Raw genomic sequence first — 14,575 nt, 5'->3', positions numbered from 1 at the left:
AGCTTCGACGAATGAGCGAGGACCCTAAGCAGAGGGGCGGGCCCTCGAGGGTGAGGAGGTGTGGCCTGTGAGAGAGCGATCTGAGCTTTGGACCCGGGAGTCCTGGAGGCGTGGGGGCAGGGACCTCGAGGGGAGGCGGCCAGAGGCCAAGTCCCAGGCCTGGTGCTGGGAGGGGAGGGAATAGGGTGTCCGAGGAGAGGAGCTAGCTCTAGGAAACGGAATACGGGATCAGTCTCTAGGCTGGGCGAGGCGTGTGACCGACGACATGGCCCGCATGGGGAGGAGGCGAGGCCCGAGTCGGGAATAGCCGGTGAGGTGAAAGAAGCTAGGTCGGACGGGGGTGGACCCTAAGAAGGACGAGGCCTGGGAGGGACGCAGATCAGTGGATCTTTGAAGATACGGGCGGGGCGGGGGCAGAGCCCAGTGAGGGTCGGATAGAGGAAACGGAGATGAGGGCGTGGCCCGGGGAGACGGGGTTGGAGCCGAGGCTTGCCCCGCAGCCCTGGGACTGACCGTTGGCTCCCTTCTTGTCCATTACGAGACAAACATTCACCAGCAGGTGCCAGTCCCTGCCCTGGAGGGGCTCCGAGGTAGATGGGGAGAGGAGCGCGCAGAGCCCTGGGTTGCCGGTCAAAGAAGGGCGGATGCTGAGCTCTCAGGGTGTCGCCTGGGCTTATCGGCCACCAGGCCTACCCCAAGAGCTATCTGTCCCTGCAGCCCTCAACTGCCCTGTTCAGTGGCACCTTGCTGGGGATCGTAAGCCGGTGGGTTTCTGCCTGCGCCCCCCCCAGGCCTCGTCCAACTCTCTTGGGTGCAGAGGGCCTGACGGGGGTCGGGCTCCACCTAGAATCAAAGAGCTGCCTGTGGACAGGAGAACCTGGGCAGGCAGACAGACTCCCTCAGCACAGTGGCACAGAACTGGGTGGGCTATGATGGCAGGGAAGGGCAGGAGAGACTAGGCACCAGTCAGGCTATAGGGATGTCCCCTACTCCATATACCTTGAGCCTGGCTGGTCTTCCACACCTCAGAGACCTGGCTTTCTGCACCCTGCCTTGCCTCTGACAGAGATCCCCACTTGCCTGGCCTGCAGCTTCCCCTTCGCCATCAACCACATCGGACTAGTTAAGTAAAAACAGTTCCCACTTTCTGAGGCCGCTTGCATTTGTGGGCACTGAGTATGTACAGGCCTGTCGAGGCCAAAACTGAGAGCAGAAAGGGTGACCACAGGGCCACCAATCTGAGTGGAAAGGTTGGAAACTAAGATGTTCATCACAGCATTGTATATTATATTAAGGAAAACCAGGACCATGGTGCCCAGCCTTCAGGGTATGTACAGTAGACTGGCTATAAACTCATCATGCAGCTGTCTGGAAGCCGGGCATTGGAGGATAAACACCTAATTACCTGGGATGAACATGTAGAAATAAACAGGAGTCTAGAAAACAGAAGGTACTGCACCTTCTGGCTTCTGTTTAAAATGAAAGAGACAGGAAGGAAGGACCTACGTCAAGGTATTAACTCTGGAGGAAGGTCAGAGGTGAGGCTGATACTCTTTTATCTGCATTTTAAAAATCTTCTAGCAGCTCTGGGCTACTTTGGTAAGAAGGTTCTCCCCTCCTTTTGGGGAAGGACTAAGGTCTGGCAGCCTCCAAAAGTTGAGGGATTGAAGGAGACACAGCAAGGCAGACAGGTGTAGTGCTTGTGGGCAGCACCAGGGGGCAGCACCTGCTCACTTGGCTCACCAGGAACCAGGTTCCAGAAAGCTGTGTGCCCCTGGACACACAGGCCTCGGATGCACCGTCCAGCAACAGCTTCGCAGTGACCTAACTGCTCCCTCCAGGTCCAAACCTGAGACCTGCCACCGACGTCTTTGTTGGGGGGCCCGTTGTTTTTGGCGGGCTTGGTGTAGACCAAGCCATGGCCTCGCCAGCACTTCTACAACTTGGCCCTTGCCCTTTCCCTTTAACTGTGTGAACAGACAGGATTATCCCAAGTTTGGGGATTTGTTCCTCGGGCTAAGCCTTCCCACTGCAGAAACCATCCCAGAGACAGTCTGTAGGTTGTTTATATCAAGTTCCTTTTATTCTGATACCACAGAATTACCTTGTCACAATACAGGGGGAGGGACACCGAAGTACCACGAGTTCTCACAGAGCACAGGAGGACGGCACACAATTCACAAGGTCATGTGGAGGACTCGGGTCATTGCACTTACAACTGTAAACTTGTTTGTTTGACTTTGTACAGCACTCTTCCCCCCTCAAATAAAGGAGAGAAGGAAAGAAAGGGGAGGGAGGGAGGAGAAAGCAAAAACAAGACATGGGAGCTAGCAGAGGAAAGGCGTTGGGCAGCCACCATTCTCCAGGGCACTGTGCTTGGAGAGCAGGAGCTGATGTGATCCCAGAGGCTGAATGAGGCAGACACGCACACACATACACATTCACACGCTTGTTCACATGCATACACACACAGTATCTCACGATTTCCATGGCTCTCCAGCGCCACCCCAGTGCACATGGGTACCCAGGGAGACAGAGATGATATCTCTGAGGAGTTTCGGTTGGTCAGGCCTGTCCCTCTGACCCTGTCGGAGTCCACGATGACAAGTATTTACAGAATGGGGGGCGGGTGGTAGGAGGGCAGGGGAAGGGCCAGTAGGCCAGGACCATGCTGCCATGGCAAAGTATCTGCCTGGAAAATGCCCCCACAGGCTCCAGAAGACAGGCCATAGTTACTACCACTGCTGCCCTCTCATCACGGGCCCCGAGACCCCATTCTCTTCCTAAGGACTAAGTGTGTGTGTAGGGGGGTGTCACTGCAAAGTGAGTGCATTGGGCCCTGGAGTGACCAGAGACAGTGCCCTTGCTCATGACACTGAGGAGGCAGGTGTGGAGAAGGCCTGGACTCCATCCCAGAGACTCTTTGCTCATTTGGAGATGTGCTCGATGCTCCCCACCGCCCAAGGCACCCAATGCTGGTCCCTCGGCCTCTGGCTGCAGTGCCCCCAGAGCCACAGCCACATCTACACAAAGGTCAGGACACCTGTGGCCCAGAGAGGCCTGCTCCAGCCGCCTTCACGTGGGTGACAGGTACAGAGGTGTCCTGTGGGTAGCTTGGGGAGTGGGGAGTGGCAGATGTCAGAAAGTTCAAACTCAGAGGGCTTGGTCCAAAAGGAAATTTGAGAAAAAGTCAGCGTTTTAGAGCCTGAGACTGGGCCTGATGGAGGCGGACCTGCTGCCATCTCCCTGCCTGCTCCCTGTTCCTGGGTCCATCCCCTGGCCTTTCACGGTAAGGATTACTGCCTTGGTCCCCATTGTATCCAGCCCCCCAGGCACATCCCCACACAGACCTGGCCCTGGGTAGTCAGAGGTGATGGATGGTGGCCTACCTTAGTCCTTGCTCAGATGGGCTCTTAACAGCCCAGGCCTGATCTCTGGGATGAGGCAGGTGTCCTAGGGGATGGGTGAAGCCCAAATCCAGGAGGACCAGGGTTGCAGGCCCAAAAAGAGGTCAACAGCCTCCTGTCCCATCCACAGCTGCCAGAGGTGGGCCAGGATCCCCCTCTGAAGGGCTGTGTAGACCGTATTGGAAAGCATGAGAAATGTGGACCCCTGAGAAATGCATGGTGCAAACCAGAGCACAGGCCTCGAGGGGTCGGGTGGTCACTGCCTGCTGCATTGCCAACTCAGTCAGAGAGAAGCTGAGGAGTGTTGGGGTACTTGGGCTTCAGGGACGAGGGTGGGCAGGGAAGTTAAGTCCTGGGGACAGATGGAAAAAGGGTCACAACACAACCTTCTGTGAATTCTGCCATTGAGAAGCTTCCCAAGAAACTCAGCTTGAAGCTACTATCTATGGGAACACCTGCTCTGGTCCAAGATGACACTGTTAGCTGTCCTCACCACAACGGCCAGAGGTCTAGCTCTTCCTGAGCACCTGAGCACCCCATGCCCCAGCCTCTATCTCTTGGCTCACAGACCTTGGAGCTGCCCAGCTACAAAGGAGAGGCATAGAGCAGGTGTAGTCAGGATCTGGGGCCCCTAGGACGTAGCCAGACCCTGCCCTTGGCCTGTGTCTCCGGCCAGAGACACAGGCCAGCTCTGTGCCTGAGCCATGTCCCACTGAACAGGGTGGCCAGACACCCCTGGCTCAGGGATAGGATGAGAGGGGGAGGAACTTACAGATGGAAATCCTATAGCAAACCTTCAGAATGTTCACCCACACACTCCTGTGTGGGCCCCACCAGCGTATCTACTCCAGAGGCTTCCTTTCACCTGCCATCCTGGTCCGAGAAGCCCACAGGGCCCTGCGCTGCCTACCCCACAGCCTGGCACGCTCAGGCAACAATTCCAGCAGGTCCTCACTAGCTCGTGCAGAAGTCAGCTAGAAGCACTCCAGGAGGAGAAGTTCTGAGGCAAAAAGAACTCCCAAGCAAGGGGGTCGAGCATTTAAAATGGATGAAATCGTGCAAAAAAGGCTGTGAGCTGTGCATGCCTCACTGCAGGACAGGCGGTGGCTCACCTGGCAGCAGCGCGTCCTGCCACAGGTCAAACATGCCACAGACTGAGAATTTCACACACACGGTGGGAGCAGGGGGTGGGGGGTGGGGTTGATATGAGCATATCTATCCAGTGTCTCAATTGCACGTTTGCAATTGACTCCTTATACATAACATGGAATTTATTAAATATTAACAGTTGTCTTTGAGGGTTTATATTTCATTGCATAGAACGTTAGAGATGAGACTGGTGGGGGTGCCCAAGAGGAAGGGAGGCCCCCAGGGTAAGGGCCTTGGGGAGGAATGCCACCCAGTCCGCCAGGTGGGTGGGCGGTGCCATACCCCCCAGCACAGGGCTCTGGGCCCGGACCTCGGCTGGCAGGAGCCCTGGCCCCTCTGCTCTGAGCATGCCCACTGGTGATGGCTTAAGAAGGACTGGATTGCACAGTAAACAGAGGTGGGCTGAGGGGCCTCCCTTAGACCTCGCCCTGGGGTTGTGCTCTTGGTGGCCTGCTGCCCCCTATTGCTTCTGAGTCAACATTCTCCCTGTGCTGAGCAGGGGCAGAGCGGAGAGGAAACCAAACCATCAGTCACAGGAGGTGGTGGAGGGGAGAGGCAAGGAGGTGAGCAAAGAAAAAGAGAGAAGGGGGAGAAGGAGAAAAAAAAGAAAAATGCTTATGAGGTATACATGTAAATCAAACTGAAATGATTAAGGCTGTTCTTGAAATCAAAAGAAATCCCCAGGTGTACGAACAAGGAGCTGGCTGGTCGAGACAATGGCGGTGCTGCTGGGATGCTCACGATGGCTGGGGGCGGGGGGGGGGGGATGGCTTTGAGATGGTGGCAGGCGGGCTAGCATGCTGCCACCCATGGGCTGGGAGAAGCCTCAGCCAGTGCCCACGCTGCTTTTCGGTGCTATGGCCTCTTATTTCAGCGATGAGACAGTGTTAGGTCCTAATGTTTGTAAAGTTCTCCCAACCCCACGCTAGCCACACGGAGGTCTGCTCCGATGTCACCCAGAGGGCAGGGTGAGGGGAGCAGGGCCCTGTGGCCACAGAGGGATCCGGGTCAGCTGGAATGTGAAGGAAACGGAGCCCGGGGCCCCCAGCCCTCAGTCAAAGCCCCTCTCCAAGGCTGTGGAAAAACTTCTGGCATCGTGGAGGGAGGGCAGCGTCCGTCAAAAACAGGCAGCCTGTGCCCAAACTCTGTGTATAACACATAGGAAGCCTGGCTGGCCGGGCCGCAGTGGCAGGGTGTCCGGAGAGGGCTCCTCCCTCCCAGCGAAGGCTAGGCCTCGAAGGTGGTGCCCTGAGGAGAGCAGGGTCTCTGGAAAGACAATCACAGGTCCCCCGGGCCAGTGGTCCCAACATGTCCAGCAGATGCTTCACCCAGGCAGCTGCTGTTAGAAAACGTCCTCAACTGAGGCCTGCCTGCCACGTCCCACCTGGTGTGAATCTTTGGGCCAAGGGTTTGCCAGATTGCAGATGCTTGGAGGAGAGAAGGCGGGAGGCGGAGGGAAAGAAGGAAAGAAAGAAGGATGTCATCAAGAACTGTGGACGGCTGCTTCCCATCCCTACCCTCCTCTCGGTCAGTGGCCTGCCATGCACCGCTGGCCTGACCCCTCCTCCCCCGGGGGCCCCCCCCCCCACCTACTGAGCCTTGGGGAGATGCGTGCTTGAGCAATTTTGAGGTCACGAAGAGAAGGACAGGAAGCGAGAAGAATCCAGTTGGCCAGGAAGGGACATTTCTTGAATATAACATAGGTTGCTTCAGAGTGAGGAAGATGGGATTTTGTTTAAAAGGGCCAGCCTCCCCCAGCCCGTTTCTGAAATGGTCATGGAAGACACCAGAGGACGGGCACTCACAGAAGCACTCACCGCTTGGCCTAATCGTTAGCCAAACGCCAAAACTTGAGGGAGACCTCTTTAACTACAAAGTTAGTGGTCTCAGTGGCCACCCAGGTTGTGTGAACAAAACCATGCCCGTGGTTCCTTTCACTCCTCGGTGACGGAGCCCTAGGCCTAAGCCCAGGGTGGGTTCTGCCATGGACCCGGCCCATGGGCTGCCCCTCCTTCCCTTCAGCACAATTTCTGATTTCACATCTGTTCCGGGGCAACTCCGAGGAAACATCCAGCTGGGCGGGAAAGCGGCAGGGAGCCCGCTGTCGTGGGCTGAAGGCAGGAAAAACGCTGGGGGAGCCGCACTGTGGCTACTGTAATTTGAATAAATTCCGGGCTCTTTACTTTGGCCTACAAAGCCCACCGGAGCTGGCTCCCACCCCCTGGGACTTCACCCCTGACCACCGTTTCCCTCCGCTGTGGCTCTGGCCATGCTGGCCTTTTGCCTGGTCCTGAAGCCCACCTGTCCCATCCCAACATCATCCTGCCTCTAGCCTTACCTCACACTGCCCACTCTCTATAGAGCAGCCCCGGTGACCCATAACCCTGCCTCCCTGGCTTCATAACACTCATCACCTTCAGAAATCACCTTTTTAATCTTTTTATTTTTTAGCTTATTTATTCTCTGTCCCCCTTAAATGGACTGTCAGCTTTGGAGGGCAGGCACTTGGTTTTGTTCCCTGCTGTATCCCTAGCATCTGGAACAGGGCCTGGCACCTGCCTAGCGCCTGACAAACATTTCTGGAATAAATGGACAAGTGGATCGAAGACTGGGCCTTTCTGGTGCCCGCACTGTTCCCCCAGAGACAGGCAGCCCTTTGGAAACTACACCCAGCTCCTTCCTACAAGCAGCCCTTGCCTGGGCTCCCTTGTGATTTGCTCACTGCCTCTCTGGCCCTGCCACACACATGCCTGCTCACCGTGAGAAGCATCCAAACCTCTGTGCTCTGAAGCCGAGAGGTGGCAAAGGAAGGGACAGGAGAGGGCCCCAGGCTTACGGAATGGTAGAAGGTGGTCCCTGGCTGGGCACAGAGCAACGCCACTAGCCAGGCTACCCTCCCTGCCATCTCGGAGGACACACGGCCTCCTCCTCTGCCATAGAGGCAGGGCTGAGGCCAGAGAGAGCTCCAGGAGGAGGCTTCTCACGCCGTGTTGGCCACTGCAGCCCACACAGAGCCAAGGCTCCCATGCGGAGGCCCTTCCACTCTCTCCCTGGGCTGACCTGTTTGGGGGCCGAGATCGCCTGCCTGTCCAGTGACCTCCCCCTCCTCTCTGTTCTATTCCCGTCTGCCTCGCTTCTCATTCTGCTCTCCCATCTGGCAGGTCAGGAGTTCAGCCTCTGAAGTCAATGGTGTTTGAAGCTCAGGCCCGTGGCTGCTGAGCTCGGCAGGGTTGGGGACTCCGGCCTCACGCGACTGTCTGGTGCAAAGTCACCAGCACCAGCCCCAGGGGAAGGGGCTTTGGAATGGTGCCCAGCGCACAGCCCCCAAGTTGAGGGGCACGGTTGGCTCTGCTGGGTCCTTCCCCAAGGTTACTACCTGAGTCATCTCAGCCAGCCCAGGGGTCTCCGCCCCTCGGGTAGCTGCCAGACCCATCACAGCTGAAGGAAGCCCACCAGCCTCCTCCCAGTTCACACTTGGAGGAGCTACATGGGTCTGGTCAGCCAGGCCTTGGACCTTCACCCCTTCCTCTGCCCCAACCTACCCTGGACCTGACACTCACTGTTATACGCAGAGTCCAGAGCTGTGCCCAGGCCTCTGACTCCAGAGATTTTTCCACAGCAATGATATCATCTCCCTTCATCTCTTCAAGAGCCTGTGGAGTATTTACAGAGGAGGGTTGGGAAGGAGCCGCATCCCAGGGGGCCCTACCTACAAACTAAAGCCAACTCAAGGCTGTGAGAGCCCTGGGGTGGGGGTGCTAGGGGGTGGTCGAAAAGGACAAGGGGATGTTGGCCCTAGCTTCCCTTTGCTGGGACCTCTATTGAGTTGGCCCCATGTGAGGGCCTCTGTGCATTGGGTCCCTCCTTTTCCTCCTCCTCCCACACTCACAGGAGAGGGTACCGCAGCTCTGGCCGCATCACCCACCGCATCACCAGACTCCTCCTTGAGGATCCCTCAGCACCCCCACAGGAAGGGAGGCTGGGTCTAGGCAACTCATACTTACCCTGCAGGGCATGGTCACCAGAATGAGGAGAACTTTTTGCCAAAAGCAGAGACAGCTGTGACATAGAAAAAGGAGAAAGGCATCAGGAAATTGGACTAGACTCCCTCCGAGTCGGGGCCATTTGGCACAGTGAAGCCAAGCCCAGCCCAAGGAGCAGGGACACCCCCTCCCCCCCACTGCTGCAAGAGAGCCACTGGGCAGCGGCAGGTAGACCTTGAGGCTTGCCTGTGGCTGACTGGCTGAGCCTGCAATCATTGCCCAGACCCAACCTCGGCCACAGTAGGGCCACGGAACTGCCGCCCACCATGGACCCAGCTGCAGGCAGTACCTACCTTCCGTCAGCTTGCCGGCCTGCTCTGCCGCCCCACCAGGGAGGATTTTGGAGAGCACGCTCTCACCTTCGGCGCCTGGCTGGCCAGCAGGAGCCCCTGGGGTCCCTCCAGGCCTGGCTCCAGCCTTCATGCCTTGGAGGAAAGAAACCACCGTCAGAAAGCAGGCTTGGCCCTTCAGGCCCTGAGTGGGAGAGTGGCCCGGAGGGAATCTGAACATGGGCAGCCGTGAGGTGGGAGGGTGAGAAGGAGAGTAAGACCAGGAAGTTCGAGAGGTGGAAGGAGGCAGAACAAGGGGAATTGAGGCAAGTAAGGAAGGAGAAGAGGCGGATGGAAAGGCAGAAGGGAGGAGAGAAGGGGAAGGAAAGAGCTAGTAAGAAGCTGTGGTCCTGGCCCTGCACTTACCAGTTGCTTCCAGGTTCCCTGCCCAGGGCTGCCTGGGCCTGAAGGCCCCAGTGCTGGTGACCCCAGTAGCTCATTCTTTTGTTTTGTTTTTTAAGATTTATTTCTTTCTTTTAGGGAGAGAGCGAGCGAGAGCGAGAGAGCACGCATGGGGGGAGGGGCCAGAGGGAGAGACTCTTCAAGCAGACTCCCCACAGACTGTGGAGCCCAATGCAGGGCTTGTCAATCCCACAACCCGTGAGCCATGAGATCACGACCCGAGCAGAAACCAAGAGTCGGACGCCCAACCCACTGAGCCACCCAGGCGCCCAACCACTAATTTATCCTAACCCCAGGCTCGTTTTCTGTTGGGAAGGTCTGCAGACCCCTGGGCACCTTCTCAGGGAGCAGTGCAGGTATGCGGAGCAGGGGAGCTCAGGGCGCCGGTGGGTGCAGGGAGAGGGCAGACCAGGAATTCTGGGCCGTGGCCGAGGGCACCAAAATATAGGCTCACCTGCAGGTCCAGGTCCTGGTGGCGGTTGGGCCTGAGGAGGCCTCCCCTGTGGGGGTGCCTTGGCTGTCCCTTTAGAGCCATTTGCCTGCTCTGCCCGTGGCTGCAACACAGAACCCACAGCTAAGATACTGTCCGACGGCCCTGCCCACGCCCAGCCAGGAATCTAGGGCAGGTCCCAGCTGCAGCCGCAGCATCTGCCCTGGGTAGGAACCGTGTTCTGGAGCCCTACTTACCGGTCCTGCGGCCTGGGGGCCCGAGGCTGTCGTGGGGCCTGGCTGAGGCTTCCCTGCCGGCTGGCTGGCAGCAGGGGCCGGGCCCCGGGCAGCTGGCTGGCCCTGCTGCTGCAGCCGGGCCTGCACCGGGGCCTGCTGGGGGGGCTGTGCCCCGAGACCTTGCTGCTGCTGCTGTGTCGGTGGCTGGCGCGACACTGTCGCCGAGGGGGTCTGCCTCGATGGCGGCGGCTGTGACTGCTGTGGCCCGGGAGCTGCCTGCCGACATTGCGGCTGCGGCTGGGGCTCTGGCTTTGGTTGCGGTGCAGCGGGCCCCGCGTGGGCCTGCCGGGAGCCCTTCTTGCTGTCAGAGGCATGATGGTATGCTGACGGAGCACGGGGTGGCTGTGAGTATTCAGCGGAGCTGGGGTACCCAGGCTGACCCTTCTTCGGCATGGCCGGGGCAGGGCTGGGCTGAGGGTGAGGCCGGGCCTCGTGGCGACCCAGGTCCCGAGCATGTGCTTTGGCAGCACGCCGGCCCGGCTCCTCGCCAGCGTGGCGGCCTGAGTGCCGCCCGTGGTCACCGTGGTGCCGGTGTTCCTTGGCTGAGGCGTGGCGGCTCGGGCCACCCTCATCACGGGGCCACAGGCCCTCCTCGGGGGGCTCATCGTAGTCGTGGTAGCTGGGCCTGGCAGGGCCTCGCTTCTGGGAGGAGGAGGAGACTGCATGGCCCCCGTGGTGCCTGAACCGGTCAGAGCGGGCATCGCGGGGCTTATCAAACCAGTCTGTCTCCTCCTGGCCCAGGTGATACGCTTCAGAGACCAAAAACAGAACACCATCAACCCCCGGGCTGGCCACAGGGGGAGGCCCAGCTGAAGCCATGCAAGGAAACCAGAGAGTGGGTGCCACAGCCGCAAGCATTAACACTAGGCCCCCAGCCCGCCCCCCCCACAACCAGGGCCAGGGTGCGGGTGGAGCCGCCTGCAGCAGGGCCCCCACTGGATGAGGCGCCAAGGCAGGCCCCTCTGGGACATCTCAGGGCCCAGGGCCCCATGGGCAGGCAGGCAGGCCCCCCGGGGTGCCGAGCAGCTGCAGAAATCACCCCTGGCTGCCATTACCTTCGCTGTCGGAAACTACGCAGTGGGAGTCGTCCAGGATGTAGCCCTCCTCACGCTTATATGTGTGGGCCCGAGGCCCGTCCTTGACGTGCTCCTGGACGTCAGGCATGGAGTGGCTGGAGCAGAACTGTGGGCAGGTGTCCCCAGGAGGAAGGGGGCCGCCGGCAGGGCGGGGCCGCCCCAAGGGGCTGACGGGGCTCTCCTCTTCAGAGGTCTGGCTCCGCATGGGGGGCCGGGCCCGGCCGTGGGCCATGCTCAGGGACGAGGGCTTGGGGCCTGCTTTTTGAAGTCGCTCCACAGCTTCCCGTTCCCGCTCATATCCTTTGCCCCGGCCACCGAAGTCATGGCTGGACAGCTTCTCCCCACTGTATGCAGATGCCACCCGGGACCGGCTGCTCCCTCCATACATGCGGTCGTCTTCCTCCACTGGGTCCCGGCTGGACACCCCATAGTACCTCTGCTGCTCGTACACATTCTTCTTGAGCCCGTAGGTGATTTCGTCCTGGAACTTCCTGCCCCGAGAGGCTAGGCTGCTGCTGACTGCAGGGGAGGGGTAGGAGGCCAGATCTGACTCCACGTCCTTGGCCTCTTCAATAGGTGAGAACTTGGAGATCTTTTGCTCCATGCCCTGCTTCCGGTGCTTGCTGCGCTTTGAGGAGATGGCAGCTGGTGCCAGGCTCTTGGAGGGATGCTTGGGCCCCATGGGGCCCGGACCGTACTTCTCTGCTCGAGCCCCGTGTCTGTAGTCGCTGTCACTGTAGTAGTGGGCACTGGTTGGTCGGCCATTGCTCTCCACACTCCGGTGGTGGCCACTCTTCCCACGGGGGTCGTAAGAGTCCTCCTCGGATTCTTCCTCCCCTCTGGTGTAGCAGCAGGGCAGTACAGGCCCCTCCAGGATGCCTGGTTCTCCGGGCTCTTTCCCAGGACGCCCGCTGCTGCTCGGCCCCAGGGGCTCCAGTCGCTGACTCTCGGGGGCAGTGGAGGTGCTGTCCTTGGTCAGCTCACTGATGTCGTCAATCATCACATAGTTCCGGGGGACATTCTGCTCCAGGCTGGTGTAGTGGGAGTCAGAGGGGTAGGTGGAGGCTGAGCTCAGGCTCACGCCACTACGGTCACCGGCCCGGGGCAGCTCAGCAGCTTTGCCTTGCTCGTAGCTACTGCTCACTGCTGGGCCGCTGTAGCTGCTTTCAGACACGCCTGAAGACATGGCCACGACAGGGCTGGCGATCACCTCATAGTTAGTGGGCACCTTTTGTTCCAAGTCGGCCAGTGATGTCTGGCGTGGCTTCTGGTGGGGGGCACGGCTGTCGGCTGGGACCGGGAAAAGAGTGCTCTGTGTGTTTGGCATGGGTGTTTGGGCTGCATAATGGCCTGTGGGACGGAAAGCCTGTTGGCCTGGCAGGCCAGGCTCAGCTGGGTAACTGGTGCCAGGAGGAAAGGCAGGTGCTGGGTATGTGCTGGGGCCAGGGTAGGTGGGTGCTTGGTGGGCCGGGAATCCGTTCTGGGTTGGCCCACCACTGCCTGCAGTGTACTGCGGGGCCGGAGGCGGGAACCGGGGCTGTTGGAAGGCAGTGGGGCCAGAGGGGGTGGCAGGAGCGGCGGCAGTGACAGGGAAGTCTGCGTACTGGCCGGCAGGAGTGGCACAGCCCTGGAGCCGCAGCTGGTTGAGCTCGCTGTCCGACAAGTAGTCACGATGCTCACCGAGCCCACGCAAGGGCGGGTAGTCACGGCCGCCCCGGTCTTTGGCCAGAGACTCTTTCCTCTGTGTGATGCCCAGCTCCAGGTACTTGAGCTTGGCGTCAATCTCCTTCTCCTCCTCGTCCAGCTCCGCTTGCTTCTTGCGCAGCTTGGTGGACTCATGCTCCACCAGCCGCAGGTCCCGGTCCAGGTCCCGGAGCAGGCTGGCCTTGGTGGCAGGGACAGCGGTGGGCCCCGCCAGCCCATGCTGCAGCAGGCTGGCCGCATACAGCTGTGGGGGGGCCTGGCCAGCCAGGGGCAGGTGAGCCTCCTCTGGAGGGGGGCTGGGCAGTGTCCGCTTCACCTTGCGGACCAGGCCGTTGGGTGGCAGCGCCGACACCTGAGACAGAGGGAAGGGCGGGCAGCACTGAGACCCAAGGTGTGGGTGACTTGGTGGGGCAAAAGGTGGAAGATCCCTGGCTTGGGCTGGCCTCCATACAGTGGTTTCTCTGATTCACCAGGCAGCCTTGAGGCCGGCCCTGTCCCCGCTTGGTGGAGATCACCACTGGCCGGCGATCCTTTCACAGCCTTTCTCCCTCCCAGCACTCCGGGCAACGGCAGGGGAGGGGAGGAGGAGATGCCCCTCTGCGCTGGTCTCTAGGACTGGCCTGCCTCTGAGAACCTCTAGTACACAGGGGCTCTGAGATCCCCTGCCTGTGTCCTGTGGGCTGGCCACCCTCTGTCTCCCACTGAGTGTCCTGAGGTGAGGAGGGTACAGTGTGGCTCTGGGGTTAGGTGTAGCAGCCGGTGAGGACCAAGGGCAAGTGGAGGGCCATGGACAGAAATGGAATGCTTCCTGGGTGCCCAGCAGGCTCCCTAGAGGATCATGGGAAGGGGCACATGCTGACTGTATGTCAGTTACTGCAGGCTCTGGGTCTTTTCCTGCCTCCTGCCCTACTCCTCTTCTAAGTGGCCTGTCCACCCAGCTGTCCTGAGCCACCCTCTGCCAAACCCTCTGGACTGTGCTCTCAGCCTGGCCCCCAGTTCCTTCTACATCCCTGTGAGCCCACCACTCTCTGGGGCTGCCAGCTCCCCTCCAGGGCCTCTCCGGCCCTATCTCTACATGGCTTCCTGGTCCAGGCTCTCTAACGCTACCCTCTGCACAGCTCTCCTCACCTGCCCTGATGTCCCATGTTGCCTGAAGGTCCATATCGCTGGAAAGTTTACACCGGGGCCTTTGTTTCTAGCTCTTAGCATTCCCAGAGTGCCCCAGGCCTTTGGGTTTTTATGAACCACCCAAGTCCCCCAAATACACTAGGGCCTGACATTGGGCTTCTTACTTGTTACCTTGCCAAGAAACTACATAAAAACCTCCCACCCACTCTCACCATATGTCATCGTAAAGGAAATGATAGTGTGCCCCAGAACCTTAGAACAATGGGTGGGCCTTTAACAGTAAATTTCGTGGGACGCCTGGGTGGCTTAGCCAGTTAAGCGTCTGCCTTCGGTTCAGGTCATGATCCCAGGGTCCTGGGATCGAGCCTCACGTCGGGATCTCTGCTCAGCGGGGAGCCTGCTTCTCCCTCTCCCTCTCCCTCTGCTTGTGCTCTCTCTCTGTCAGATAAATAAATAAAGTCTTTAAAAACAAATAAATAAATTTCACTTTGGGCATGGAGCCCATTGTGTGGCTTGAACTCACAGCCCTGAGATCAAGACCTGAGCTGAGATCAAGAGTCGGACGATTAACTGACTCAGTCACCCGGGCACCCCAATAAATTTCACTTTTT

The 14,575-nt window shown here is 59.3% G+C and overlaps 1 protein-coding gene across 3 annotated transcripts in view; it reads right to left on the bottom strand.

The window, feature by feature from the left end:
• Nucleotides 1-2,057: 2,057 nt before the first annotated feature.
• The window catches only part of BSN (bassoon presynaptic cytomatrix protein), a 93,620-nt gene continuing 81,102 nt past the window's right edge, over nucleotides 2,058-14,575 (bottom strand). Inside the window, exons 6-12 of one of the 3 annotated variants that reach the window (XR_012380885.1) lie at nucleotides 11,112-13,188; nucleotides 10,018-10,805; nucleotides 9,785-9,884; nucleotides 8,893-9,024; nucleotides 8,561-8,615; nucleotides 8,117-8,209; nucleotides 2,058-5,983 (exon numbers count right to left, since the gene is read on the bottom strand). Coding sequence is in view for 1 of the 3 variants with exons in the window: in XM_073901201.1 (XP_073757302.1) it covers nucleotides 8,575-8,615; nucleotides 8,893-9,024; nucleotides 9,785-9,884; nucleotides 10,018-10,805; nucleotides 11,112-13,188 (3,138 nt within the window). In the remaining 2 variants the exon portion in view is untranslated. Of the gene's footprint in view, nucleotides 5,984-6,162; nucleotides 6,244-8,116; nucleotides 8,210-8,560; nucleotides 8,616-8,892; nucleotides 9,025-9,784; nucleotides 9,885-10,017; nucleotides 10,806-11,111; nucleotides 13,189-14,575 lie in introns of those variants that run through there. The other 2 variants (XR_012380886.1, XM_073901201.1) reach the window with 2 other exon arrangements.

Source organism: Callorhinus ursinus, unplaced genomic scaffold (genome assembly GCF_003265705.2).
Source record: "Callorhinus ursinus isolate GAN/ISIS: 27379988/994484 unplaced genomic scaffold, GSC_fseal_2.0 scaffold15, whole genome shotgun sequence".
Classification (NCBI taxonomy): Eukaryota; Metazoa; Chordata; class Mammalia; order Carnivora; family Otariidae; genus Callorhinus; species Callorhinus ursinus.
Note: the sequence above shows the minus strand (reverse complement) of the source record. Positions and strands in the feature narration are given on the sequence as shown.